Consider the following 27,623-nt stretch of genomic DNA (forward strand, 5'->3'; position numbering starts at 1 on the left):
TCCTCCATAGAGCTGGGTCTGTCTGAAGTTCCTGCCTGTTAAAGGGAAGGTTTTCGTTGCCACCGTACTCTACGGGGGAATTGTTGGGTCTATGTAAATCATAAATAAGTCATAGAGTGTGGTCTGTACCTAGTTTGTAAAGTGTCCTGAGATAACTTTTGTTATGATTTGGCACTATAAATAAAATTGAACTGAAATTCAGGTGTGTAACATCATAAAATGTGTACCTCCATATCCGAGGTGTCATGGCAGCAGAGGAAACTCACTTCATCTGAATTACCTTTCCTTTCGCTTTATTCATGTTGCACCTCAAAGAGTAAAGGTTACATCACACAAAGGGACACTGAGATAATGTGTCTGTCAAAGATATGACAACAATAAAATGCTTTTGCAACAGTAAGAGACAATGTGGAAGATCAGCAGAAGGCCTATTCTTTGGAAATGTGTAGATGGTATGGTACTGTTCTCCCCATGCCTGCAGGCTGCAGCGTCATATATACAACAACAACAATAACTTAATTTACAATATTTACAGGTAAAACAGAATGAGTAAAGTGAAAACACAAAATTAAAACATTCATGTAGGTTCTTAGCAAACATACAATACGAATAATCCAAATCAATAACATCTTTTATGGGTACTGCACACATAACACTTGATTTTACCTTAATGTGATTTTTTAGCCCTGAAGCTGGTTGGGAGTCAGTATTTTGCTCAAGGACACTTGGCATAGGGGACTGTCTCCGTACTTCCTTCACTAACCGGCTTTAATTATTTCTGCTGCACAAATTATCCTTATCTTTTCACTCCTACCCAGATACTCATCATCATGGTTGAGAGCAATGATTGTAGGGAACAATAAAAAGTGACACATGCATCAATTGTATGATAAAGGTAAAACGTCATCACTTTCCCCTATCTGTATCTTTACTTTGCCACTGAACAGCACAGCATGTGTAAGAGGCAGAGAGCCCGTGGATGAGTTGATATTAGGAATGAACACTTAAAACAAACATACATTAAAACATGTGCTGAATGCTCTCTGTAGAGTAATACCTATAAAAATGTCAAAGACGTCATCTGGCAAAAGACAAAAAGGCCACAAAGCAAATACACAATGTATATTTAGAAAAATATTCACTGAGAAAAGCCTTTCCTCCATTCTGTTCTTCTGACAGTGCTACTATACTCACTTCAAAAATCTCAGTATAAACTATCTTCTCTCTAAAATTCACACCTAGTCACCATCTTAATTAGTTCTGTTACCTTAGTTCTGTATGCAACAAACCCCACTGTCCGTCAAGACATCAAACAACATCACTTCACACATGCACGCATGCACACAAACTTCTCTTTGACAGCAACCAAAGTAGAAGTTGACCCTTCCCATTGACCCACAACTTAGGGGAGCAAAGGTGTCCTGTTGGGATGTATGGCCAAGATCAACAGTACACACATATTTCAGGCAAAATTACACATTTTCAACTAGCACTCCAAATCAACAGGTCACTTTTAAAAATCAAACACAATCGCCACCCACTGACTACTCTGAAACCAAACACAACAAAACCAATGCAAACGTTTTTCAGTGTAAAGCAATTTTTCTTTTCCTTTTTCCTATTAAAGGTCTCATAACGTCCTCTTTTGACAGCAAATATATCACAACTAAAGCTGCAATAGAAGTATGGAATAGAAATCTCTAAATAAGAAAATGTGTTTACAAAAAAATGGACACTTTTTTGCATGTTCCACTCAAGCTTGCCCTATACAGTACTTCAACAGTGCAAAAACATTCAGACGTTAACCCCCGCGGTATACCTAATTTCAGTAACATTTGGCTAATATTAGCGCTGTTTCTCTCCTTTCAGCAATACATTCAAATTTGATTATACCTGCTAATCTCTGACATGATTGATTGACAACATATATTCAGACAGAATATGGAATCGTGTGAAGAAATGACCAGCAACAGCAGCCTTCTGAGTACCTGAAGAATAAATCCCAGGTTATTGCAGCATCAATTGTGATCAGGGATGCTAACAGATGAATTAAAAGCTAGATTTGGCATTTAGCAGTGGGGTAGTGAGTGTTTTCTGGACCCATGTTCTGCCTATTGCCGCCACCATTTTAATATTAAAATCCCTATTATATCATTGTTTCAATAATGAAGCATGGTTTTTGACACTTCACCAATTCTATACTTTCTCAATGTCAAACGCAATATTTTTCTTCTTCTCTCCAAACCAGCATAGTTACCCTACAGTGAGTCTTAAATAAAAACGTAATGCAAAACCAAACTACATTTTGGCAACAGTTTTGAAATAGCGCTTGCATGGGCTTCTGGCCACCAAGCATGGCTATTTAAACTCCCATTCAGCAAAGCAAGTAACAGTTAGATAAATATCAGAAAGAAATAAACCCGGGAAAGCAAAAAAGGGGTGTAAGACAACCATACACTTGATGAAAATGATCATCACATCCTCTGCATACGTCCTTACTGGTGTACAGAAGATACTGCACTTTCCCTCCAGCTACTGATCTTGGGTAAAAGATAACATTTTGTCAATAAAGTTGCCTATTGCAAAACATAGCACACCTATTTGTCCATCTGTGTTTATGTTTAGATAAGAAATGCATGTGGGTATGTGACTACTTGGCAATAATAGCTCCTGCGGGTGTACAAGTATAGTGAGGGGAATCTTCTTCTTGGCAAAAAACACAATTTTCAGTGCCAAAGTCCTCCCACATAGACAAGACCACTGACATTCTTTCACAGCACGAGTGCTTTGAGTTTAGTGTCGGGGAAGTTGCGCCACTGTCCAGAACTTGAGATGAATAGAGAGCCTTTAGGGAGCAGGAACCCTGAAGCTTCTGTGAAAACTAAAGCCTTGTAGGTTTTCTTGTGAAAACTAAAACATTTCTCAGTGAAAACCATGAGATGTGGTTGCTGATTTGGTTCGTTGGTAATGTGCAGGGTGCAAACGACTGACATCATTATGTGCACTCCAAGAAACAGTGGAGGACTCTCAGACACAGAGTCCTGACTGCAAAGCTGTGAGGCGCCGTTCGATGCACTCCTTACCTGCAGATGCAGAGCAGAAAAGACAGTTGGTGGGTAAGCATAACAAGTTGTGCCCATGCTGTGTTAGCATGCAATACAATTTAGAGTGGATTTATCCATGTATATTAGCTCTGTGGGAAACTGGCAACCTGCCCAGGCCATAATATTACTTTTATCACTGTACAGGAAGAAAATTCTAAATTAAGGGAAAATTTAAGCACCAAATTGTTTTTAAAGGTCCCATATTATGTATTAAAGTTCATACTTGTATTTTGGGTTTCTATTACAACTCATACTGACTGTCAGGATATACCTATATTCACCCTCTGTCTGAAACGCTCGGGTTTGGCGTCTTTCTCTTTGAGCCCCACTTCTGCAAAAGCCCAGTCTGCTCTGATTGGTCAGCGTTTCTGGGTCTTCCACATCTGCACTCTCAGTGTCTCTACACGGTCATAGCAACTGGGGAATGAGTGTAACCACTGTAGCGACACTTCTATGTACAGTACAGAACAGTGACATCACAACCTTATGGAAGTCCTGATGGCTCGTTTAAAATGCACATTATTAGTAGTACAGTATTTCTCTGTGGATTAAACGTTTTGATATTTTCAAACCATTTATAGACCACCATAACCTTGCTTTACAATAAAAAAAAAGAAGATATGAAAATGTTTAACAATATGGGACCTTTAAGATATTATATAGGGATGACTTTTAGCTGCACTATGGTTCAGGTGCAGAGAGGAAGAGTGAAGACATCCCTTCTCTTTGTGAATGAGCTAACAGACATACTTACATTTGCTAACACTGAGGATATCATCCTGTTCAGTGAGCAGCAGAGACAGGCCCTCCATCAGCAGGAGAGCCTTGTGGTAACGCAGGACTGATGCTTCCCCCTGGTGGAACATCTCGTCCAGTGCAGCAGTCTGAACCTGAGATTACACCAGGACACTCAAGTTAATATACCTTTGCTTTTAGTCTTGATTAAATTATCATTACAAAGCTGCTGGGACGGATGAATACAAACATAGGGCATTACCTTTTAGCCATTTATATAGCACTCTATTAGCACCCACAGACTTTAGTGGCCTTACAATATTCCTGACCTTAAAGCAATAATTTGAAAGCAAATGCTTGGAGCCTTGGTTTCAAAGGAGATATTTTTGCCACACCTGCACTTAGGTTGGTAATAAATGCTTGGGCTAATTATTTTGCTGGAGGCCCACACATACAGTATCTGAATGATTATGCCATCATTTCCTTCTTTCCAACAGTTTAATTATGCTCCAGGCTTACCATCTGCACTGTGTGGCTGAACAGCAGCCGCTCAGCTGTGATGGAGGTGATTTGGTCCATTAGACGGTGCTTCCTGGAAAAGAAGCGCTCCAGACGTGTGCTGAGTGAGCGACAGGATGCCACACTGGACTTGTAAAGCTCATTCAGCCTCTTCACTACTGTATACGGGCAGAAATGTATTTTAATATGGTGCCAATAAATTCTGTTTCATATACATATTAGATGCCATAACAAGACCCCCCCCCCCCCCCCCCCCTTACAAAATTAAATGGCTCATACTTTGTTTGACTGTAGATGATGGGTAGAGTTTGCCCTGTTTAACTCGCTCCATGGCTGTGTGTAAGGCAGTGGACAAGAGTTCTGCAGTCTTAAGGTAGAGAACCAGCTGTTCTGCATGACTGAGGAGACAGACACACACACACACAGTATGTAAAACTCAACTATGAATTGATAAATGAGACATCAAATACAACCAATACAATGTCGGCGACGTTCAATTATCTGGGTTCCCACACCTTCTTAAACATAAAATTCCCTCAAATTCAAGGAACCAACAAGGCATTTGAGACAAGGACCAAGATGAAAACCTGTAACACTGCAAACTTTCATAACAAGAAGTGGCAGGCTTCACAGAAGCTCACAGATAACAGTTAAAAAGAGAGAGAGGCTTTTGTGTGTGAACACTTCTCTCTGTTCTGTGTTACAGTGATGGAAGACTATGTTGACTTCTCCAAGACAGCACAGTAAAACAATATATAGAGAGACAGAGACGGATCACAGCCTATTTACTAACGTTAACACACCATGTCCATTTACTGTATTGTATGTCTATTTTCAAAAAATTTCAAGGCCTGGATTCCCCCCCCCCCACAAATTCACAAACAGGGATAATGAAAGATAGTGAAATAATGGAGAGGATGCGGGCCATTATTGTGAAGTAAACCCTTACAGAATGATGCAGATTAAGGGGTTTAATTCAAAATAATGACCCGCTCGCTTTACTTGCAAAAGAAAATCGATTTGACACAAAATATTGATTTAAAAATGTTCCTCCGGAGTCTATGATCGGAACTGCGTCCATAGCAACAGTCTGTTATTCATAGCAGCGGTCAGCGGAAACAACAGTTAACTGAATTCCGTAATTGACCATTCAGAATCAAGTATTCAACAAAGCTGTGTAATACATTTGTAAAGCAGATGTCACAATCACATGTGAGAAAATAATGAATGCAACCACTGGCTATGGTGCGGAAAATATCTCTGACCAACCATCCTTATCACTTTGAGTCCTGAGGATTACAGGTTAGATCAAAGCCTATCCCGTTGAACAACATGCTCCCCATTATCAAACTCATCTGCAGTGTGTTTTGCCCAAATGTTAAGAATATCTCCTCCTATTCTTTCTCTTACCCTCCAACTCCACCCCTCAGGCTTGTGTCAGCTTGCCTTTGTTTGCTCTGGGGCAAAAATGCATTCAAACTTACAAATCTTGTGTCATACCCAGCAGCATACATTTTCACATAATCCAGTCAATAGTCCTGAGAAGGCTCTAAAAACGGCAACGTAAAAATTCAGACTTGACAAATATTTTTTGCCAATTTGCCCAATTAAAAAAAACAAACAAAAAAAAACAGTTTATCTATAATAAGGTTATTTTTCACTAAACATGGTGGTGCATTTCTATCCAAGCTGGATAAAACATATCATCACCATCGATGAAGATTTGCAGCTATATTGGATATGGCCTTACCTCCACTCTCGGCTCAGTGAGCTTATCTGATCTGCCACCAGGCTCTGCTGCTGAAGGAGGGAGGGATGAGATATTTCCCCCTGCTCCCCCCACACCGCGATCCCACGGGCTCCGGCCACCTCCATCAGACAGCGGGCGAAATCCAACGTGAAACGCAGGCTCTGCACAGTGTCTGTGTGCTCCTGCTGCGCTCCGACGAGAGACAGGAAGCAAAGAGAGACAGAGAAAGAAGGAAAGGGAAAGGGTTTAGTGATAGAATTTCAAACACCAGAGGACACCAGACTGATTTTGCATTCAGGTTGCATGGGTGAAATGAATGCAAACATTAACAGGAGGCAGATCATTCGATGCATTTCATTATTCCATGCTCAGACACCTCAGGCTGTTTTGCCACGATGATTTGAGCTAAAAACACTTGAACTGCAGAATTATCTCTTGTTGTTTTTTTCTTAAAGGCTACACACTATCTAGAGGGATTATTCAGTTCAAGGTTTTGTGAAATGAACCCCTGCATAAATACATAAAATACACGGGATCTAACTTCTTTTTCACTACTTTCCAGAGCTATAATAAAATGATAATAATGCATTCATACATTTATGTAGCATTTTTCAAGGTACACAAAGACGCTCTGTATGAAAGTTTTTTTCACCTCCATCAGCGTCTCCTCAGGCAGCTCAGGAGCCTCAAAGGTAACATGACCGCCCATGTTGGCTGTGATAGGGTCGTTGAAACTGTAGCGAGGACTGGAAGGAGCCTCGAAGCCATCCAGATAGGGGACTGTCGGGGGGTAGCGGCTTGTGAAGGAGCCTGCAGGACTGATTGAAGTGAATGAGCCTGGAGGAGTCAGAAAAAGAAATGGCAAAATTTAATACATCCTTTTTTTATAAAAAACAAAGTTTTTCATTAAATGGCAGGCATTTTCATTACTCTACAATAAATGGCAAAATCTACAAGAAAGCTGTCTATAAATAAATTGAAATAAAAGGTGTGGATTACATTTGTAACAATACTGCCTGTTGTTTTTGACATCTGCATTTGTTGCCGACCACTGTATTGGATGGAGATGTGTTACAGTTAATGATCAACATCTACCAGCAGCTACAGGAATCTTTCTCTTCATAAACACTGCCAATCAGAAAATAGTGTGTTCTGAAAAACTAAATCATCTGGGTTATTACTCCCTAAATGTAACTACATCTATCCACAGTTGGGCTTCATCAAAAAGAAAAGAAAATCAACCTTTTATTCTTACCTCCATGAAATTTAATTAAGTTTCCGCATCATGGAAAATGAAAGTAATAGCTTGCCAGTGCACTGTGTTGTATGATGTGAAAGCATAATACTAATGCTGCTGCGTAAGTGAATTTGATTCCCACTCGCTGCAGAATTGATGTAAAGGCAAATGCCTTGTATTTAGTGCTGTTAGGATGCGTGTGTGCTACCTGAGTATTTCCTCTGTCTGGAGGTATTAGGTGGGGTGCTGACACTGGGGGGAGAGCCCACAGTGAAAACCACCTGTGTTGGGCTGATGGAGCCAGGTGCAACGCCTACCCCACCACCAGGGGGCACTAGAGGGCAGAAAAGAGCAATGATTGAAGATAGGGCTGTATCATAGACAGTAAAAAAAAAAGAAAAGAAAAAGAATGGATGAAGCCTCCATGTCATCCATTGGTTTGTGGACTACTGTTTTGAAGCCAGGTGTTTGGCATTTGGCTGTTGCCATCTTGGTATCTTGGAGCCGCCAGGAGTGACCATATTTGGACAAGAGGGCAGAGCTGGTAGTGACTGCTACACAAGGGATTTTTCAATGAAGCTGCATTAAGCTAAACATTAAAGAGGGATACTTTTACTGATTTTCAACTGGACTTTGCAACGGGCACCGCAGACAGAACTGCCCTCCCATCTCTCCCAACTGCCTGCCATCGAACCCACCGTCCCATCTATCGGGTGGATGGATTCATAAGAAATAACTGATTAAGAGGTTGCAGGTTTGTGAAATAAAACATCATTAAGGAAAATATTAATTACATTCTGTAAATGCAGCAGAGAGAAGCCTGCTGAGCTGCCGTCTGCTGCTGCAGCTGATCATTTTTTATCAGGCAAGTGTGTCGGTGACACCTTTAAGAGAGATGGTGTGGGTGCATTGATGCACCAGGAACAGCAGTTTTCAATGATTATTTCAGAAGCTTAATGTTTAGTTCTGCATACTTTGCACGAAACGCACGGTGGTGAAAGTTCATGTGAACAGATGAGCGGTATTTGGCTTCCTTCAGTGGCTCTTTCGCACAGAGCGCTCTGTGAGCAGAAAACACTCATACTAGGGGTGGTAGAGGGGGAGTGAAATACTCATGCCAGTGCAGGTCTCTCAAGCAGAGAAAATAATTTATTCTGGTGATTGCCGATGGATTATATATATCATTGCCAATTTTCATTTTCCAATACCACAAACTGTTAAGAGTTTATTTCAAGGAAGCTCTCCTTGTGAATTGCAGAATTAAAAGATTTATTTGGAATACTATGGTATCACATTCTATTCTCTTGCGATATATTACTGTCACACTGTAGTAATGAGCCATGTTAATTGAAAAAAATCCTAAATTACATACACATTTGTTAATGTCAATAGACAAATGTGCCTACCTATAATGTCTATGGCTTTTTCAGAGGTCAGGTTCTCTGTGCTGCCTCGGTCACCCACAGGTCCACCTGGTCCGAATGCAGCCATCAGCAGCATGTCAGACAGACGACCTGCGCTTTGTGACCTGCACCAAAGAGACAGGGAACAGATAAAAGAGTGGAGAACATGGCAGAAAAGAAAGTCTGATAAATTAGGCAAACATCCTCGTCTAACACATATTTTTACCAGCTGCGCAGTACTTTCATTCATGTACTGCTATATTTAAGAACTTACATAATCCCTCCTAGGTAGACAATTCCTCCTGTATACACAGTACATAATAATACAAAACAATAGCAAAAACAATAACCTCACCTTCCAAAGGCTTTGGAATCATCATTCAGTCTGTGGATGCACTGGACAGGCTGGGTGACCTGTGTAAGCGCTTGTTGTCCTGCGTCTCTGAGCTCAGATGGAGCAGTCCGGCTGCCAGGGGAGCCGATGACCAAACCCTGTTGTGTCAGAAAGGTCATAAGGTTCGGAGGGCTGGGAGGCTTGGGGAATTCAAATGGAGGTATGGCCTGAAGAGAGAGACAAGAGGGAGAGGAGAGAGGTACCAGAGGTTTGTTTAAACTGCTTGGTAGTTTTTTCTTGTTCTGTGTATCTCCAGAGAATTGAACACACACACACATTCTTCTCTATCTCTCTTAAACACACATACAGACTCTCACTCACCCTGGAAGGTGAGCCCAGGATGGTAGGTAGGGGGCTACGCTGCATCAGCTCACTGAGTCGTGGGGAAGAGTGTAGAGGGCGGAGAGTCATCAGGCCTGCTGAGGGTGCCCCCACCGGGTCCGAGTGCTGCTTCCTGATCTTTTGCCTGCCACCACCACTGGCGCACTCCAACAAACAGGGGGCACTGTGAAGTCGCGTGCCTAGCCCCGTCGCCTGTGGGTGTTGCTGAGAAGTAGGCCGGGGTTCAATGTGCTGAGGAGCTGTGGGACAGAAGAAGGAGGTCAGAATGTTTCTGCTTTTTAGACAGCTGGTGGCATCGCAAACATGAATTGTCAGACAGGACAATAAAATAAAGAATCCACCAAGAGACAGCAGAGATGGCCAAGTCTTGCCTAACTCCCACGCTGCCCTGCTGGATGTCCAGACAGCTAAGGGGCCGTGCCAGCATGAGGCACAGACGGGTAGAGAGCAATTGGTGGTGAGAAGGAGGGTGTTTGTGTACTGTACATATGAGGTTGGTTCATTTTCTCACAACTACTGACCAGGTTGACTCAGAGAAACATTTTTTGGGTAACACCATCTACAACAAACCACTAGGATTTCTAGGGCTGCACTACTTCCTTTATAATGAATTGCTCTGCTTTGTTTTCATTTATCAATTTACCATTTGGTCTATAAAAATAAAAGGGGACATATCATGCTCATTTTCAAGTTCATACTTGCATTTTGGGTCAATCTTGAAACATGTTTACATGCACACAAATATGTGCATATGTGCATATGTGAAAGTGGTTTACAAAGTGAAGATTAGCCTCTAAGCTACCTTGAGGGGAGAACTGGAATGGTCTGGCGCCTCCCAGGGAAAGCCTGCGATTGGTGGTGACCGTAACCTGTCCGTAGGGCGGTGAAGGCCCGGTCCGAGCGAAGCCCAACGAGCTTCCGCTGCTGCAACGACGCACTGGTGTCGACAGCCTAGTAATACAAAGTTCATGAGCCCCTCCGATCACTTTAAGATATCTTTAAATACATGTGTGTATATGTGGGTTAGGGGTCACAGACCGTGGAGAGCCATCCTGTTTGGGAGAATGAAGGTTCTGCTCCAGGCGCTGGTAGTTCCGGACCTGGGTGGGGACTGGGATAGGCAATGACTGAACGTGGTTTTCATAGTTAATTCCCGAGAACTCACTGGGTCTGCCAACACAAGTGAGAAGAACAGAGAGTGACGAGGGAAACAAAAAGTGTGTGTGAGTGGACACGACACAAGTTTAACACTTTGCACAATATTCAGAACAACAGATAGGGATATTTCTTTCTCTTAAGGACAACACTGCCAAACTTGTGCAATGTATTTAATGTAAAATCAAACATTACATTGTGTGTACGGATGACATAAAATGATCTGAAGTTAATGAAATACATTTATCAATTTACCAGATATAAGGGACTTTAATCTACTCCACTAGCTACTTTAGCCATTGCTGCTTGTTCTTCTTTTACCGCTATCCATTTCCATACAATGTAATGCCCTTTTGAGCTACACAGCTGTTCAGCTTTGTGCTGTTACCTGACGGGACTTGGAGACCCACTGCAGGAAGGCGAGTGCGGAGGAGTTTTGACTTGGCTACACAGACCAGCAGAAGCCAGAAGAGAACTGATTAAAGACGAGAAGGGACACAGAAGAGGAGACACTTCTTCAGGAATTTCATCTAGGTGCCATTTTGAAAAGGTATACAACAAATGCTTTCACGTTTACTTAAAAATTAATTACGGATAGTCATTTATCCACCTTTACCAGTTGTATTCTGTCAGACAACTACGTTTAATAAAGCTGCATTCACACTATCACATTTGTTTAAAAATTCACATAGTTTGTTAAAATGAAAAATGTGGATGTAGCCTTAGTGTACTACAGGTGATGCCGCTCTATTAATAAGCAATCCTTGCGTCTTACCCGCTGTTCATCAAGCTGTCCTGCAGCACTTTACTCTCACATGTCAGCTCACCCGCTGGAAAACCAAGAAAATCATTAGAAACAGAGATTGAAAGAATGTCAGAGAATGGATGTCTAGCTAGACTAGAGCTCCAGTCTATGAATAAATAAAAGAGGACTTCAAATACTTCGGTAGAGCTGGAGCCAAGGCTAGAACTATGCAGAGCTAGAGTTGACATTTAAGTGAGGGGGGGTCTTACTGGTGAAATGAGCAGGCACCATGACAAAGTCATCTGTGTCACAGGACGAGGAGTTCTTGCTGCTGCCGCCGCCTCCAGATGAGTCCTTGAGGAGAAAACCAGCGGCCTCCTGGGTAGGGGAGGCCAAAGCTTTGGCACGCATGTGCTGAACCTCAGCAAGAGACTGCTGCAGAGACAGAAGGTAGTACATAAACTAAGAAAGAAAGCACAAAATAAATCATGAAAGAATAAACAGTGTGGGAAGGCCGCAGAGGTGGTGACTTGGTTAGTTTCCATGACTTCACATTTAAAAACAGCCTCATAATTTTGGTACAAACAGAGAAACAAGGAGGAAATAATACAAGAACAATAAACAAACCGGTGGTGAAGCGAGGTGAGAGGTGGAAGAGCTGCTACAAGAGCTCGCTGATGCTGAGCTTGGGAAGCAGGTCATGGGCACAGTAGGAGTTGCTGTAACAAAATGCAACACATTTGTAAGTTAGACAATATATGTACAAGGTGGTTGGTGAAAAACATTAAAATGATGAATGAAAGTGTCCCTACAAGGAAAAGCTCACAAGGCACATATGTCAGAACTCCATGGTCCATGGTGACAAAAGATAATTTGATATAATAACTTGTTTCGTCATGTTTGCATCATTATGTGGCTGGCTCTACTACTAGATCCAGCCCTGTAATGGAATAAAAGTTATTTGGGTTATATTTTATTTTGAAAAGAGGTCAGTATTTTGCTCTCGAGAATGTGGTATGGTTACTGAAAATGTAATGTTTATTACACTCAAGGGTGCAAGACATTACAAATCAAGACATTCTGATAAAACACAGATATGGTCCTGCACTTACGTATTACTGACAATTATATCAAACCAAGCTCTTTCAAAAAGTGTATTGTTTATTCTTACTTACTCTTTTTCATAGATGAGCTAGCCTCCAGGAAAGGATGACAAAAAAACTCATCTACAAACAACACACGAAGGAAAACAATTAGTAGGAGGTACAGTAGTGAAGAGGAGCGAAATTTTAGCAACGTACACACAGAGATACAGACATACACAGGAATATTTGTTAGAATATATATTCTGTTGACTTGGAAATGTGACTAGTGAAGTATTTGTAAAATGTTCTATTAGTCAGTAATCAGTGATGGTATGTATCACACCATGTAGTCTAGGGTTTCATTCATTTTACTGGATTTAATGTTCACTGACCAAAGTCCATGCGGTCCTTGTGGTTGCGCTGCAGCAGACCCAGCAGCAGGTGCCTCAGATTGCTTGACGTCTCTCTAGGGATGCTGCGGACGATTAATACCACAATCAGTGTGTGTGATGCCGCGGAGCATTTTAGAGAGTAAACTTGGCTTTATACCGGAACCAAAATTATAGATATGAGATAATGATACTAGTAGTAATAATAATAATAATAATAATGCAATGATAACCAAAAACATATGGTGTCTTTCACAATTAGTGTGGTTTTATAAGACAGAGGTGATAAACTGAAATGTAAACATTTTATAGAAATTGTGCTGTAAAATAATAGGTTGATGGAGATTTGTTGGGGGCTTGTTATCTCTAACAATGTTGTGAAGCAACTGCTGTTCCATTGTTAAAAGTAACCTGCTGGCATGGCAGCATCTCTGTAGAAGACTACTTTTGGCGACTGATCTAAATATCAGATTAATTGGACCGTAGCGGCACAAAAAACATGTTCAAAGACAATGGGGTATCTCTAAAGAGTTTAGGTCAGAGCTGTACTTTTCAGTGGTGAATCTATGCTGAACCTGTATCACAGCAAGGTTTCTCATTTCATATAAACAAGATCTTAAAAATAAATGCATGTCTCATGAAAAGTAGAGTTGTCTTAATTTCCCTGTAACTCCTTACTTGGGGCTGAGAGTCTTGTTTTTCTCATAGAACAGCCGGAGGTCTTGGGGACTGCTAGCCTAAAGACGAGAGGGTCAGAGAAATAGTTGAAAACATGTTTGTAGACAAAGTCATACACGTTTATAGCACAGTGTGCTGCCGTTCCACAGATTAAACCAAAAACCGGCTGTTCCAATCACTTGTGTACACAAGACGTACACTATTTAACATGCCGGTCGATGAAGCCAAGAGTGAAGCTACTCCGGTAGTTTCAGGAATGCTGCTGAACTACTTAAGATAAGGGGGTTTCTAAGAAGTTAAGCGTTTCATCTTTCACAGCATCATTTTTGTTTTTGGGTTCCACCTCATCTTTCACATGAACTGGAGATAAGAGACTGTTTGAATACTTTCAACAGACAACGACGAAAACAGGTTAAAGGTACATTCAGCATAGTTTTGTTTTAATGCACCTCATTTTGTTACTTTTTGAAATTACTGCATGTGTTTTCATCCCTTTAATCACATTCAAATATTTGCTTAACTTTTATTATTGTGCGCAAAACGTAGACTGTATAAAAAAAGGACGTAGCCTCTCCATCGAGGTCTGTTCTCTCAGCTTACTCACCTAATTATTCAGAAATTGAACCTCCAATAAAATAAATATTAGCCTAGCCAGTGTTGTCATGGAGATATGACCTTAACATACAGACTAGAATGTTTTTTTGTACCAGGCCTTAAATAGGTTTAATTATGCTGTGAAAAACGGGCTATTTAACATGGGAGTCAATGAGAAAGTGCTCTATTAAGTAACCTGCCTAGTGGCCACTCAGTGAACTGCAATTTTTGACACTTTCGTATTAACCAGGAAATCGCTGTGGTTGGGGCTTGGAGAAAAATGACAAGCACACTTACGTGCATTTTGTTCACATGCTCTTAACTTGGCAAAATACAGTAGATGTCATGTAAATGCTATTGAAGATACCAGATAAGCAGCCAGCCTACAAAATAATGTCACCGACAACCATAACAAACTGTGAATATTTTTAAAAAAAACGTATTTCACAGGAAATTAGGCTAAATACTCGTTGACATTACGTTTAGCCTGAAACCTCTCTGACAAGACGGTAGACAAACAAGTGTATAGCGTGGATTATGAAAAGTGAAGAGAGGGATGAGGAATGTAGAGGAGAGGAAGTACTGCAGTAATTCAGCCGGGAAGTGGCTGTTGGAGAATGTTTTAACACTGGCTCATCCGTAAATGACAGTAGGTAATACCAGCCTGTTCAATGTTGGAATGTTGCGCGATAAAAAAGGTGCACACACAGAATGGGGGGACAGAGCCGTATAGCCAGCAGCAGAGATAGTGGAAAAAAATAGTGGAAAAGGGACAGCTGACATGGCAAGACTATATGCTAGACACCAATGTTGCTTCCAGAATGCCGGCATGCTATTTAAAAATCCCATACTGTGGCAGCATTATGCTGTTGCGTTGTTTGGTTTAGTGGATTCTGGCTTACCGGATGTCCCCCCATACCAGAATGTTAACTCAAGCCAGAGCCTACTGCAGAACTGGAGTATGGTTTGGCAATGTGAGACTTGGTTCAGTTTTTAAAAAAGCATAGCCGGAAAATGGCAGATCTTCTCAATGGTAGTATTGCAGAATCTCTGTGTAAAAGTGGCATATGTGTGAAGCAGGTCAGATCGCAAAGAAACATGCATTGTAATATTGCGTTTACCTGAAAAGGAGCCTTCCCAGTCAGGCACTGAAACACAATGGTTCCTATACTCCACAAGTCAGCCTTGGCATCATAGTTTTGGGACATAATAACCTCAGGAGCCTTGTGAGGAAAAAAATAGTGAGATGGTAACACTTTTGGTGAATTCTTTGATGATCAGTCAATGAGATGAACACTGTAAAATTAAAAGAACTAGCTCTGAGCTCTGCTTTTTCACAAGAACAATGACTAAAAGAGCGACTGAGCCATTATCAAGTTAAGTTTATGTGAACTGATAATCAAGATATGTTATGTGCCGCAATTACACCTTCTGAGACACATTCAAAGCATCCACATTTATTTACTTTCTCTGCTCATTACAGACTGTTAACTCCTGGTTGGAATGAAAACACTTAAGTTATTAAATCTGAATTGCTTGGGCAAAACATTGGAGTAGGATGGCCAATTATTTCTCCATCATATCTATTGAAAACCCACATAGAGTGATTACCATGTACATAGGGGATCCGCAGAGGGTCGCTGCCATCATGTTGTTCTGAAGGTACCTGGCAAAGCCAAAGTCAGCTGTTGAGAGAAAATGTGCAGATGATGAGACTCACAAACTGGTCAAATGAGATAAACAACAAAAAACTGCAGATGGTTGCAAAACTTATTTTTTTCAATTTTTGGAACCAATAGATACATATATTATACTTGTACATCATAATAACAATAATAATGGCTGAGATGTAGATCGCGCGCACACACACACACACACGCAGCCTATTTAAAGTCAAGGCACACTTCAGCAATCCCTTTGCCCCTGTGGATGCGCGTGTGTCAGCACCTGCATGGCTGGCTGTCTGTCTGTTAGTGTGACTGTGCAAGTTTTCCCCCAGTGGTGAGGATATTAACATTCTGCAGTGACTGGGAGCCTCAGACTTCACTCCCACAAGGCGATCAATTCCCTCCAGAGGAACCGGAGTTAACAGGCTTAAGGATTAGCAGAGTTTCCACAAAGCTGAACAACAAACACTCAATCTCTGAACTTGTCATGATGCTTTCCATTAGGGGTACTTGTTAAACCAACATCAACGTTTATGGTGCATCCACGCCTGTACTTCCAGCTGTCCACTTGTGACCGGATCACTCAAGACACGTGTTAATGCCAGGTGTGAACAGGGCCTGTGAATGTGTTCTCTCTTCCTTTGTATTTTTTTCAGAGGAAGATTATTAACACTGGGGAAGGAAAATGTGAAATTATATAAATACTCTATTTCTAATTAATTTCCTCTAATCAGTTTAATCTTATTATCTTGGTGGAATCAATTGCCTTTGGGAAATCTTTATTAGGTCCTGTTGCAATAAAACTGTCTGTAAAGAGCTTGATCACAGCATTGGGATTTCCATTTGCTGCTTCATGAGACTCAATTAGCTTTTTTGCTTCTGTATAAAGGGTTCGAGTGCTTTCTTATTAAAACCCAATATAAAACAACAAGCTTTGGCTGCATGTCTGAAATATCGAATGTTGCTCTTTTTATTTTCTTTAAATACTTAGATAGATAGAAACTGCTCGGTAAGAGCACTGCTACATTTACAATCTGTTTAACATTGAAAATCTCAAGAAGTGAACAAAGCAAAATTGGTTGCAATGCCAGCCAGTGTCGCAGACTCTCACGCAATCGAACCTACCAATCTTGATGCAGGTGTTGTTGGAGTGTGACTTGCGTCCCGGCGGGTAGGAGAGCAGAATGTTCTGGGGCTTGAGGTCCCTGTGGATTATGCCTTTTCCGTGCAGGACCCTCATGGCCCCTGCAATCTGCTGCAGGAAAACCCGAATAGTGTCCTCGCTCAGCGTGCCTTTGGCTGCAAAGAAACAAGGTTAATTGACTGCAGTTACACTTTAGTATGACAGGTGTCAACTGGATTTAAAATTAATTACTGATGGAGGAAACTGTAGGGGTATAGTAGACAGATAGGGACTGAATGACCCTCTAATCTAGATTTTCTAATCTATGCAAATCCTTACACATCTTGGAGTCAGATCATGTTACACAAAAGAGAACATCTCATTTTACATCTAAAAATATCTGTAACATGTATTCTATTCTATGTTCTCTCACATAGTCCCTCTGCCACCTCCTAATCCCTGTCTCTTCATTCCCTCCAATCATCTCCCTCATCTCACGTTGGTACACTATGGTTCTATGTGAGAGTCCCTTCCTTGTCTTGAATGTTTCTCTGGCTCCACCTCCCTTCCAACAGATTTTTAGAGCCAGACTCAGGATTGAATAAGGCCAGGAAAAAAGTTTTCTTCACAGACCACAGTGGGCAGTGGATTCAAAAAACACTGTTTCTAGAATAACTTCTCTATTTGAACTCTCAGTACCTGGCAGACAAAGTTAACAGCTAGCGTCTATAATTAGGCTGCAGACAGCTCGAGGCTTATGTTTATATTTCCCACATTGACAGACAAAGATCCACCTCAGATGAGTTGAGTGCACTGGCTATTGAAAGCTCTGCAGTGCTGTCTATGAGGTGTGGTCAACCTGAACAGAATTGTAGGCTTTATTTTAACAACATGATTCATAATTGACTCAAAATGTCAATATACAGTATGTATGTCCTCACATATTGTATGTGTGAAGGCAAGGGAATACAGCAGAGTTTCTTTGTGGTTTTGTAACATTGCATGTCAAAGTCTATTTTAAGCGTTTGGTCGTTCAAAAACCAAAAGTTGAAGCACTTGAATACACTAGCACATATGTTCTACACCTGCATGAGGAAATACATCTCCATGCCAGCAGGCGGCAAGGAGGGAAACCCGAGACCGTCAGGATGGATTGAAGATGCTAGTCAGCCGGCTAGAACATTAATAACAATTTTCTCCGTGATAGCAAACAATAACACACAATTACAGACAGTTTCCGCTAAAGACCTCAATGGTTAAAAAAAAATGTTTGTTTTAGACACACAAGTATTGGACTTTACTTACTTTCCTCATTTTCCCTCTTCTCGTGCGCTGACTTGCTTAAGCTGAACAGCCAATCATAATTGAATTTCTCTCAAAAACGGTCTAAGCTGTTGATTTAACATGCTGAATCAACCAAAAAGCAACCCACTAGTGCCAATGGTGTGGGACACCGCAAAAAACGGGCCGGCAGACACTCACCGACGGCGTGATATTGGCTGACGGCCGACACTTTTGTGTGTCAAAAGCTTAAAAAAAAGCAGTGTTGGGACCTGAATGGCAGCATTAGGGCACATATTTCACTGTATAGTTGTTCCCTTTTATTTGCACACGTTCAATCTTCTTGACGGATTTTACAGAGCTGAAAAGTAATTCTCCCCTCTTCTACTACTTTTTAAGTACTATCTTACTGGCAGTTCCTTTCCAGAGATCACTATTCTAGTACTAGGATATTTGCTAAAATGCTTTCAATCTAGAAATGTAAGAAGACTCTACTGTAGGACATTGCGAGTGTGATGATTTATGATCTTGGCTTTTAGACAATAGAAAAAGGTTTTTCATCAAGCAAGGACTCTCCCTTTCCTTTCATCGAGCAACAAAGACGACATTTCACCATCAATTCAATTGATTTTTCTACTGAGAACACCTGGAGCTTTTAGCAAATTAAATGTTGCACTTACAGTGTAAGTAGTCAGCAAGGTCACCCCCGTTGCAGTACTGGGATAAGAAAGAGAGACAGGAGTGAGGGGTGAGGGGGTGGGAGGAAATGAAAGAGAGGGAGATGAAAAGGAATAACATTAAGAAACACGTAAGGGCTGATGTGGATTAGTGTCTTACATCACCCAGGACTAGAAAGCAAAAAGAGATCAGAGTGAGGTGTTCACAGATTGATCTCATTCCGAGCATCAATATGAACCCAGGAAATGAAGGTGTGTTAGGAAAGGCGGGGCTCCGAAAGGCGGCCTCACAAGTCATTTCCTTTTAAACAGAGGGAGGCATGAAATAATTAGGATAATGACCAGAACGACTTTGAGAAATGTATCCGTTGTCCCTTTCAATTCTACTTTACATCAATGTTCTGCTTATGTTAATCACTGAATATCGTTTTATTTTTTATTGGGGTGACATATCATATGACCTTTAGAGCACTCTAAATAAAACTCTCTGTGGAAAAATACCAAACAACTTGAACATTATGTCATCATTATCGTTGAAATGATGTAAACTGTGAATGTCACATGTATTTGAGGCAGATCCTTCAAACAGACACACCATTTACCCAAAGTCACGGTTCTGTCTTTTAATTAATACTGTAAAGTGTGATGTTGTTCTTTTATTACTTTATGAGGACTTCCAACCCCTGGAAGCTAAAGGGGATGCACAGAAAGCATAAAAATAAATCACTTCTCTGCTTATGAGTCACATTCTAAGATTTTCACATTTTTCTGCAGTTCTCAGCATTCAATATAAACAACGAGCAATGTCTGCCAGTTTTGCGTGCTGACATTTATGTTATGTTATGCTTCTGAACTTGGGATGCACCAACACTGATATCAGATATTGTGACGATATTGTCTCAAAGAGCTGAATTGGGTATCAGAAACAACTGGGCAGCTCTATTCAATTCAATTCTACGTTAAAATACTATATACTGGAATTTTAATTCCTGTTTATTTGGAAGATCTTTTAACCAGGTTGCAGGTGCAAAATCTATTATTTTAATAATAAATAATAATTCAGAAAATGTATATCTATTTATTTATTTATTTGTTACATTTACTTTTACAAAGTTAGAAAATAAATGTTTTAATTGACCCTGATGTTGCCTTACACATAAAAAGATGATCCCAGTCACTTACTCACAGCGAGACAAACAAGCTTATTAATTAAACACCGGCACTGAATCAGTAGTTGGTATCTGCAATACCCAAAGCCCAGGCATCCTTGATCTGAGCAAGCTTTTCTTGACAACACACAATAACAGAACAAGCAGGCAAAATCAATACAAATAGCATAAGACACACTTTAAAATAATGAAATGGGCAATTATGCTGTCATAACAAAAAGAGCTAACACAACAGACATTTATTCGCCACACCTTGCCGCAATGATCAATATGTATGAAGCTCTTAAACTGGTTCAAAAAGAACGAAACCATAATAACACTCATGCTGAACATGACTCATGAGATATGAGTTCTGTGTTGTTTCCCTTTACCCTGATGGAGACAAAAGTCCAAGATCAAAGTATCTGTAAAGTAGTCGTTGTAAAATTCACCAACATTATTCTATCATTCTACCATGGCTCTTCATCAGGGCAATATTAGCCCCAGCAAAAAGCTAGCAGCATTTAGATGTTGACTGGTTCTCAACCCTCCCTTCTTTGGACACAGTTAATTATAGCCCCAGCCCTGTCAGAGGTGAGACAAAACAACGCTGAGCAAACAAAGCCAAAACATCACAGCGAGCTTACCTCCATTACCAGGTACACTGAGCTGGCAGTTTCCTAAAGAGAGAAGAGATAAGAGTGGTGGAGTAAACAAACACATGTCAGTGACGGACAAAGGAAGGAGCAGGTGGCACTTTTGCTCACCCACCATGCTGGAGCAAACTAAGCTGGTGATCTAGATTGGAGAAATATACAACTGCTTTTAGGGTTGCAGAAAAACTGAGGACTAACTGCTAGGATAAAAAAGCTGCATGAATGTTGGGAAAGAAAAACAATGCACAGTAAAAGTCTGCATAAACCTTCATTTAGTAAAACGGGCTATTGATGTAAATCTTATAAAGCAATGGGTAAAACAAGGGGCAACCTCCGGTGATGAAAAATTAAACAGTCGACAGCCTAAAACTTTGAACTCATAAGCTCTCACAACACCAACAAACAATAAATAGCTATTCATTTACTGACACCTTGGATTTTATTTTGATAATGCAACAATTTTTCGAACATCTATTATCTATCTTGAAACAGCCCTCTTATCACATGGCAACAGATGACTGCAGTCTTTTACTCTGACCCCGTCGCAGTATCTTGTTGAATCCCCCAGTCAGAGGCCAGACTGTTTTCTATAGTTCAGCTGAGTCAGGCCTTTTAAACTTGGTTGTCTTTGGCTTTACTGAAGCTGGACGGCAACCAACAAGCCAACCAGTCAGTTCCAGTCAGAGACACGACCATCTGGCTTCTTCCGGCTGTCTGAACAGAAATGTGGCACCAAACTTCTGTTAGATATAAGGTCTGGCATTGTTTTGACGGCTTATCTTGATCTTCTGTGCTATGACTTGCTTATAATACTGAGAACGGCAGGTCACTTTTGTTGTGGCAACTATTTCCTGTGCGGTTTCGCAGGGGGGAGTATCCTCAATGACGACAGCACAGACGCACTCTGTTTCTCTACGAGTTAAGTGTGTACTACAATAAAACTTTATATTAGGGCCGCAACTAACAATTATGTCATTATCATTCAATATGCCAATTGCTTACACTTGCTCATTGTCTTACAATGGTAGAGAAAAGCAGCAAATCCTTTTTGCAAAACTGGAACAAGAGAATGTTTGGTGATTTTGCTCTTGCTCAAAACCTGTTAAGAAATAAGAACTGAAATATTTTGCTGCTGTGTCTGTCACACTTGTGTTTTCCTGTAACTCTGGGGATGTCTAAGAACAATATGAATCGACTCAAACCAATTCTGAAGTCACTTTGGATGACACAATCAAATAAGATGTGAAAAGCAAAGTAAATGCATTTCTCTTGTGTCCAGTGTTTGGTTTGGTTTGAGTTTCCTCCGGACTTAATTAGATAGCTGGATGGTAGGATCCCCTACACAGAACATCTACACTGTCTGCTCTGCATCAACAACAGACCTGCAATCTTAGAGCCCAGCTCTGACTATCCTCCATGCACAGAGAGAGGTGCCACAGTGAGCCAGTCTAAAGATAAGAAAGGAGAATATTTTTTAGAGTTCTGCATGGGCAGAGGCATTCGAACCAGTCGCAAATACTTTTCTTAAAGCTAATGACGAAGACCTCTTGGATAAAGCAGTTAAACCCCTATCTGCCATCAATACAGACTACACAGACTGTGCTGCAGCAGCTAGCATGGCTCAGCATTTTGGTCATGACTGTTTTGTAATCTTATTTTTACTTAAGACTAAGGCCTTTGACAAAAAAAGATAAAGGGTAAAGGGTGAAACGTCAACTTAAATTAACAAAACAAATCTAGGGTCAGTTCATGAAAAAGCTAAATATCTCAGGAATGCATTACAACTGTAGTAATGCAATAGGATGCATGTCAACATTCTCTGCAACACACTCAATGTGCAATACTGTAGTGTTGTCATATGTTATATTAACAATAATGTGTACGCAAGATGATGATTTAAAATCAGATGAACCAAAAAGACAAAAGAAACCTGGGGAAATAAGATGTATATTTAAGTCAGGGCAGGGGGCTCGTGCTGTCTAAACTATCTGGCAGGTGTTGTCACACAGTAAGCTTCAGACTGGTGACTAGGCTGCAGGCAAGAACATCGCTGTGCCTTTTGATTTGTATTCATCACCTTACAATGTAACACCTGTCTAGTGTGACACAGAACTAAGAGGTTAATACTGAGATTTCCATCCGCACATGTAGGCATGAACAGGTTGTATGGGAACATAACACCTAATGTACGCCCTAAGGCACCAGGCTTGTGTCTGGAAAAGGTGGCAACAAAAACCCACTAACACCTACTAACAACAGTCAGTGCGTTTACATGCACAGCAATAACCCGAAAATGGCCTTACCCCGGTTAAGGGAAAAATCGGATTATTCAAGTTCCCTTCGTATTCATGAAAGGGTATGGAAAAATGACTGAGTAACTCGACCTCCGGTACAGTAGGTGGCACTCTGCCAACATACAGCTGGTCGGAATGCAGCTTTATTTTTCGGTTCACCTTTGTCAAATTCACAAGCGTGAGGAAAACGGACGACTTTTGAATAGAATTACCACCGAAACAGGTCTTCTTGGTAGTGATGCTACTGTACATGGCGAAGTCATCCCTCGGTTTAAAGGTAATGCTCTATAGTTGTTATTTTTTTCTCATTGTTTTGAGGTATGCTTCCTGGTTTATTCTATTTCCAGGTCGAAAGCCACTGCCGCGGAGCGAGTAGGGGTAGTTCTAACTGACGGAGCATGCGCAGACGCGAAAAACCGATAGTAACCCGGGAAGGCTGTTTACAATGCACGATTAATCGGGGTACTGAAGGAGTTATCTAGTTATCTACTCCAATTTTACCGGGGGTACGGTGTTTACTAACGGGTTTGCTAACTACGTTGTTGGTGCTTGGTTATGTGTGTAGGGACTGCTATGCTACTGTAGAGGTGTGGTTAGTCAGTCAGTTTGGTCAGCAGTTAAAAAAAGCCATTTTGTATGGTTCAGCGCTCCGCCCCAAGCTACTCACTGTCCAGGATTTCTCTGTGAATAGGTAATAAACGAAGAAAAGATTATCTTGATGGCTTATTTGATTTATATTCATGCCAAAAAAGACCATGGAATGCAAGTACGCTGGAATGACACTTTAAGACACTACACCTCCCAGAAAGCCTTAATCCACAACAGCCCATGTGAATGTGGACAGAATGTAAACACGCGCGCTGACATGACTGAAAACAAGCCGGCAGAAGTATTTACTGAAACTTTACGAGGATTTGCTGTACATAAAAGAGCAGAGGACAACATGCCTGAACAAGATACAAATGAAACGGTTTTTAGAACTAACAAATATAGCTAAGCCTCATTTAACAAAAAAAAAAAAAAAACTGTTCAAGCTGCATGAGACAGAAGTGGGTCATGAGGAACAGACACATCCAGCAACCCATCTGTTCTATTTCGCGAGCATAGACTGACAGGGGAACTGGGATGATAAGAGGTGTGATAATTCTGTACATAAACAGAGGCCTCGACACTGTGAAATCAGCCTGTTCTTAACATGATCTAGATATCATTTGTGAGTGTAGTGCTACATACCTGAAAGTCCAGTAAAGCAACAATGTTCTCATGTTTCAGCTCCTGGAGAAAGAAAATAAACATCTAGATGGAGTACGCTTTATTTCTTTATAGATGTTTAACATTAATGAGATGTCCAACTTGACTTGAACAGTTCACTTAGAGACCCCTGTCATCCACAAGACACCTAACAACATTTACTTTCCCTATGACATCTCCATGTTCAGCCAGATGATCATGTTGAGATAAGCGTTGTGCATATTTCACCCTAACATATGGCACTTTTTCAGCTCTAGGTATTAAAATGTTCACTACAGCAAAATGTTGTATTACCACACCAAAAGCCAAATGATCAAATAAACCCTTTATAAGACTTTGAAATATCAAGGGGACACATTTCTTAAGAGAAACAGCTCAGAGTTCAGAGTTCAGCTCAGAGTTAACCTGAGATTTGCAACTGCTGAGAGGACAGAAAGTGTTGTTTTTGCGTAGGTCTAATTTGGTCTAAAAAAAAAAACCTACACATTGTGTGTTCCTTATGAGAACATATACAGTATAATAACCTGACAATAACTGGGCACCAGCGAACTCTTGGTAAATAGTGTTTTGATAGCTTCTGGCTTACCTTGAGGATTTTGATCTCTTTCCCCAACAGTGTCTGGGATTTGGCCAAGTTCTTCTTGTTGATGCACTTTACTGCCACCTCCCAGTCATGTTTCTAGAAGGACACATTACAATTACAATAATTTTGGGGGTTTATAAAAACAAATGCAATGCAGCATGAGGGGTGTGAGAAAATATCTGTACATTTGAGTATCGCAATTTGTTTTGTGATACTGTATAGAGTAGATGTTGACTAATTAGCTAGATAGTCATTTATTTTTTATTAATATCATACACAGCAGTACAGTTACAGCGATCTAGACAATTCTATGTTGGCAACACCTGTTAGGGTTTTATATCACATTTGAAAATATCTGTTTGCAGTGCACTTGACATGGAAGTGTTATTTATTTATTTTTGCTGCTGATGCACACTTTGTTATTTGTTAATAAATAATATTAAGTACATTTATATCTGTGCCTGATGCATTTACTCACATGGCAAGGTATACGGTTCATTCATTCAACAGTAGTATTGGATCGTATATCAGACGATGCACTCAGCCCAAGTATTGGTATCGGATTGGCTCGGGAAATAATGGATCGGTGCATCTCTAGTATAGATTACATGCAAAGATTTGTGGTATTGGTTCATTTTGTGTTGCGTTTAAGATCCCAGTGTTCTGATTGCATTAAAAAGTAATGTATGAATTGAATGTATGAACCCAATCAGCATGTGCAGTGCGTGTGTCTTTGTATGGAATAAGAATATCTACTGCCTTTGCACTACAGTACAAGTGTCAGTACGCGTCAGTGTGTACAGCAAATTAAATTAAATTTTCATCATGTCTCTGCAAAGTCTATTTGTCAAAATCACAGATTCTAGCACATGTATAATACTTGGCTATTTAATTTCCATATGCTGGTCCATGAGCTTTGCTCCTTTGTGCTGTAGTTTACAAGGGTTTCCTAATGGAATTTATGTAACACCTGTTGAGACTGTAATCAGCAATCAGGGCTGGTTTCTGAGTCAGTTTTGCAGAGCAATTGGTCAGTGAGTCTTTCATTCCTACAACACAATTCCCTGTCAGTGCATTTTCTGACCTTACAGCATGATTGAATGTGTTGTATTACGCATGTATTGTCACTAACCTCTATTATGAATGAAATCAGTCTGTGTGCCAATTTACTAATGAAGCAACAAAGAGGCAACATGCCTACATTTACCCTTATACGTCTCAGCAGATGTAATACATTGTATTACCAGTGTGTAATCAAATTACTGCAAAGTCAATATAAGTTAAACTCATTCATTCCAGGCGTAGGACATGTTCCAACATGTTCATTAACGTCTCGATATGAAGCCTTTAAATGTGAACAATACCTGTCTGCTGCTCTATATTTCACTTTCCAGGATTAAGGATGTGCATCATCAGAATAACCAGTTGAAATATAAACGCCATCATAAAAGGACTGTTCACGATATAGAAGTTGTGCCAAAGGCTATCTCACTGGATTTGGATGTACTGTAACACATCTTTAAGTCACATGACAAATGCTATACTTTCATTTGGTAAATTGCATATTCACAGAGTAAAAGTATCTAAATCTTTCCCCAACATTGGCATTTTGATGGCTGAATTCAACGTGTACTTGGAATCATTGGCCATTGACATATCTTGATGAATTCTAGGGCCCCTGTTTAACCTATTGGGGCTATTGTTAGATGTATTTTGTATATGTATCATTTCCACACTGGTCTTTTTTGCATGAATATTTATTTTTGCTGATTGTCTGCTTGTTCTTAATCTGAAATAAAGATTTCTAAATTGAAAAAGAATAATAAATAAATAAAACACCCTCATACAATGATCATCCATGCATTGAGAAAGGCTGCCGTGTGCATTTAAAAGCCAGTTCAGCATTGTATCCATTAACTGCCTGTTATTTTAAGGCACATCCTGTTTGGGCTCCCGGGCCTCTTAAGGCCGTACCATAAAAACAAACACACCGGACGCGAAATAAAATGCGATTCGTGCCCAACTAAACAGCCAAACCATTCAAACCAATCTTTCATTTCGTCTAGTTTTGCAATAGTTTATATTTTAAAATAGTAGAAAAGGAAAATACACACCTCTCGGTGCCTGCCTTTGAAGACGACAGCAAATGCGCCATGTCCTATCAGGTCCTTCCGACTGAACTCAAATTTCCCCACCGTCTCCATATTGTCCCAATGTCTTGGTTTTCTACTGCTCACGGGCGGACAGATGACCAGGAGGCCTCAGGTCACCCTTCTCGATAGCGAGTGCTCCTTTCTCCTCTGTCAAGTGGGGGCAGCAGCAGGGATGTTCACCCCCTCTCTCGCTTGCCCTGAGCTGCCTTCCTGACAACAAACTGCCCTCTTCTCTCATGTTCGCACGCACACCTATTGGAGTTGAACTCCTAACAAAGCTGCAGGGTGATTCCCATCGCCGACGACGCGACCTACACGAAGTTAGCGAACTTAAACAAACGAGAGTCGGACGAGTCTCGTTGCAGCAGCTGCCTCGGCGGCGCCACCTTAAAAACCAGCTCGCTGCGTTTTGTTTATATACAGAGGAGGCTCACTTGTGTCGTCTGAAGCGTACACACGGCGACACACGCGCTGGCTGGGAACCTAAAACAAGCCAATGGCGTCTAATAGTCAGAAAAGACTGTGAATATCCCCCTTAGTATTTTTGCTATTCGCAGTTGACTCGTCGAAAGTCGTAGCATCGATGGTCCCGACAAAGCAGACTGGCGTCTAGCTTCTGCATCAAAGCGCATGCGCAGAGCAACTACAGCTGTAGGTTTG

The 27,623-nt window shown here is 40.7% G+C and overlaps 1 protein-coding gene across 1 annotated transcript; it reads right to left on the minus strand.

Moving 5' to 3' along the window:
* Positions 1–349: 349 nt before the first annotated feature.
* Positions 350–27,571, minus strand: ulk1b (unc-51 like autophagy activating kinase 1). The gene is made up of 27 exons (XM_083930371.1): positions 26,925–27,571; positions 24,814–24,906; positions 24,210–24,251; positions 20,674–20,706; positions 18,882–18,918; positions 16,923–17,096; positions 15,742–15,815; positions 15,252–15,353; positions 13,537–13,595; positions 12,862–12,944; positions 12,560–12,610; positions 12,012–12,103; positions 11,654–11,819; positions 11,415–11,469; positions 11,028–11,114; positions 10,523–10,654; positions 10,287–10,435; positions 9,464–9,723; positions 9,104–9,309; positions 8,752–8,873; positions 7,554–7,679; positions 6,761–6,945; positions 6,109–6,293; positions 4,638–4,756; positions 4,359–4,516; positions 3,859–3,994; positions 350–3,083 (listed from the first exon to the last, which is right to left on the minus strand). The coding sequence occupies exons 1-27, from the start codon at positions 27,012–27,014 to the stop codon at positions 3,028–3,030; spliced, it is 3,072 nt and encodes a 1,023-aa protein (XP_083786497.1). The 5' UTR covers positions 27,015–27,571; the 3' UTR covers positions 350–3,027.
* Positions 27,572–27,623: the final 52 nt, after the last annotated feature.

This window comes from Echiichthys vipera, assembly GCF_963691815.1.
Source record: "Echiichthys vipera genome assembly, chromosome: 16".
Lineage (NCBI taxonomy): Eukaryota > Metazoa > Chordata > Actinopteri > Perciformes > Trachinidae > Echiichthys > Echiichthys vipera.

What these genes read in the sequence shown, in the direction of transcription:
- ulk1b (XM_083930371.1), bottom strand. Translation starts at nt 27,014, where the DNA reads ATGGAGACGGTGGGGAAATTTGAGTTCAGTCGGAAGGACCTGATAGGA. An exon ending in TCAAAGGCAGGCACCGAGAG is followed by an intron (nt 24,907 to 26,924) that starts GTGTGTATTTTC and finishes GTGTCCTTCTAG; the next exon opens with AAACATGACTGGGAGGTGGC. An exon ending in CAAGGACCGCATGGACTTTG is followed by an intron (nt 12,611 to 12,861) that starts GTCAGTGAACAT and finishes TGTTGTTTGTAG; the next exon opens with ATGAGTTTTTTTGTCATCCT.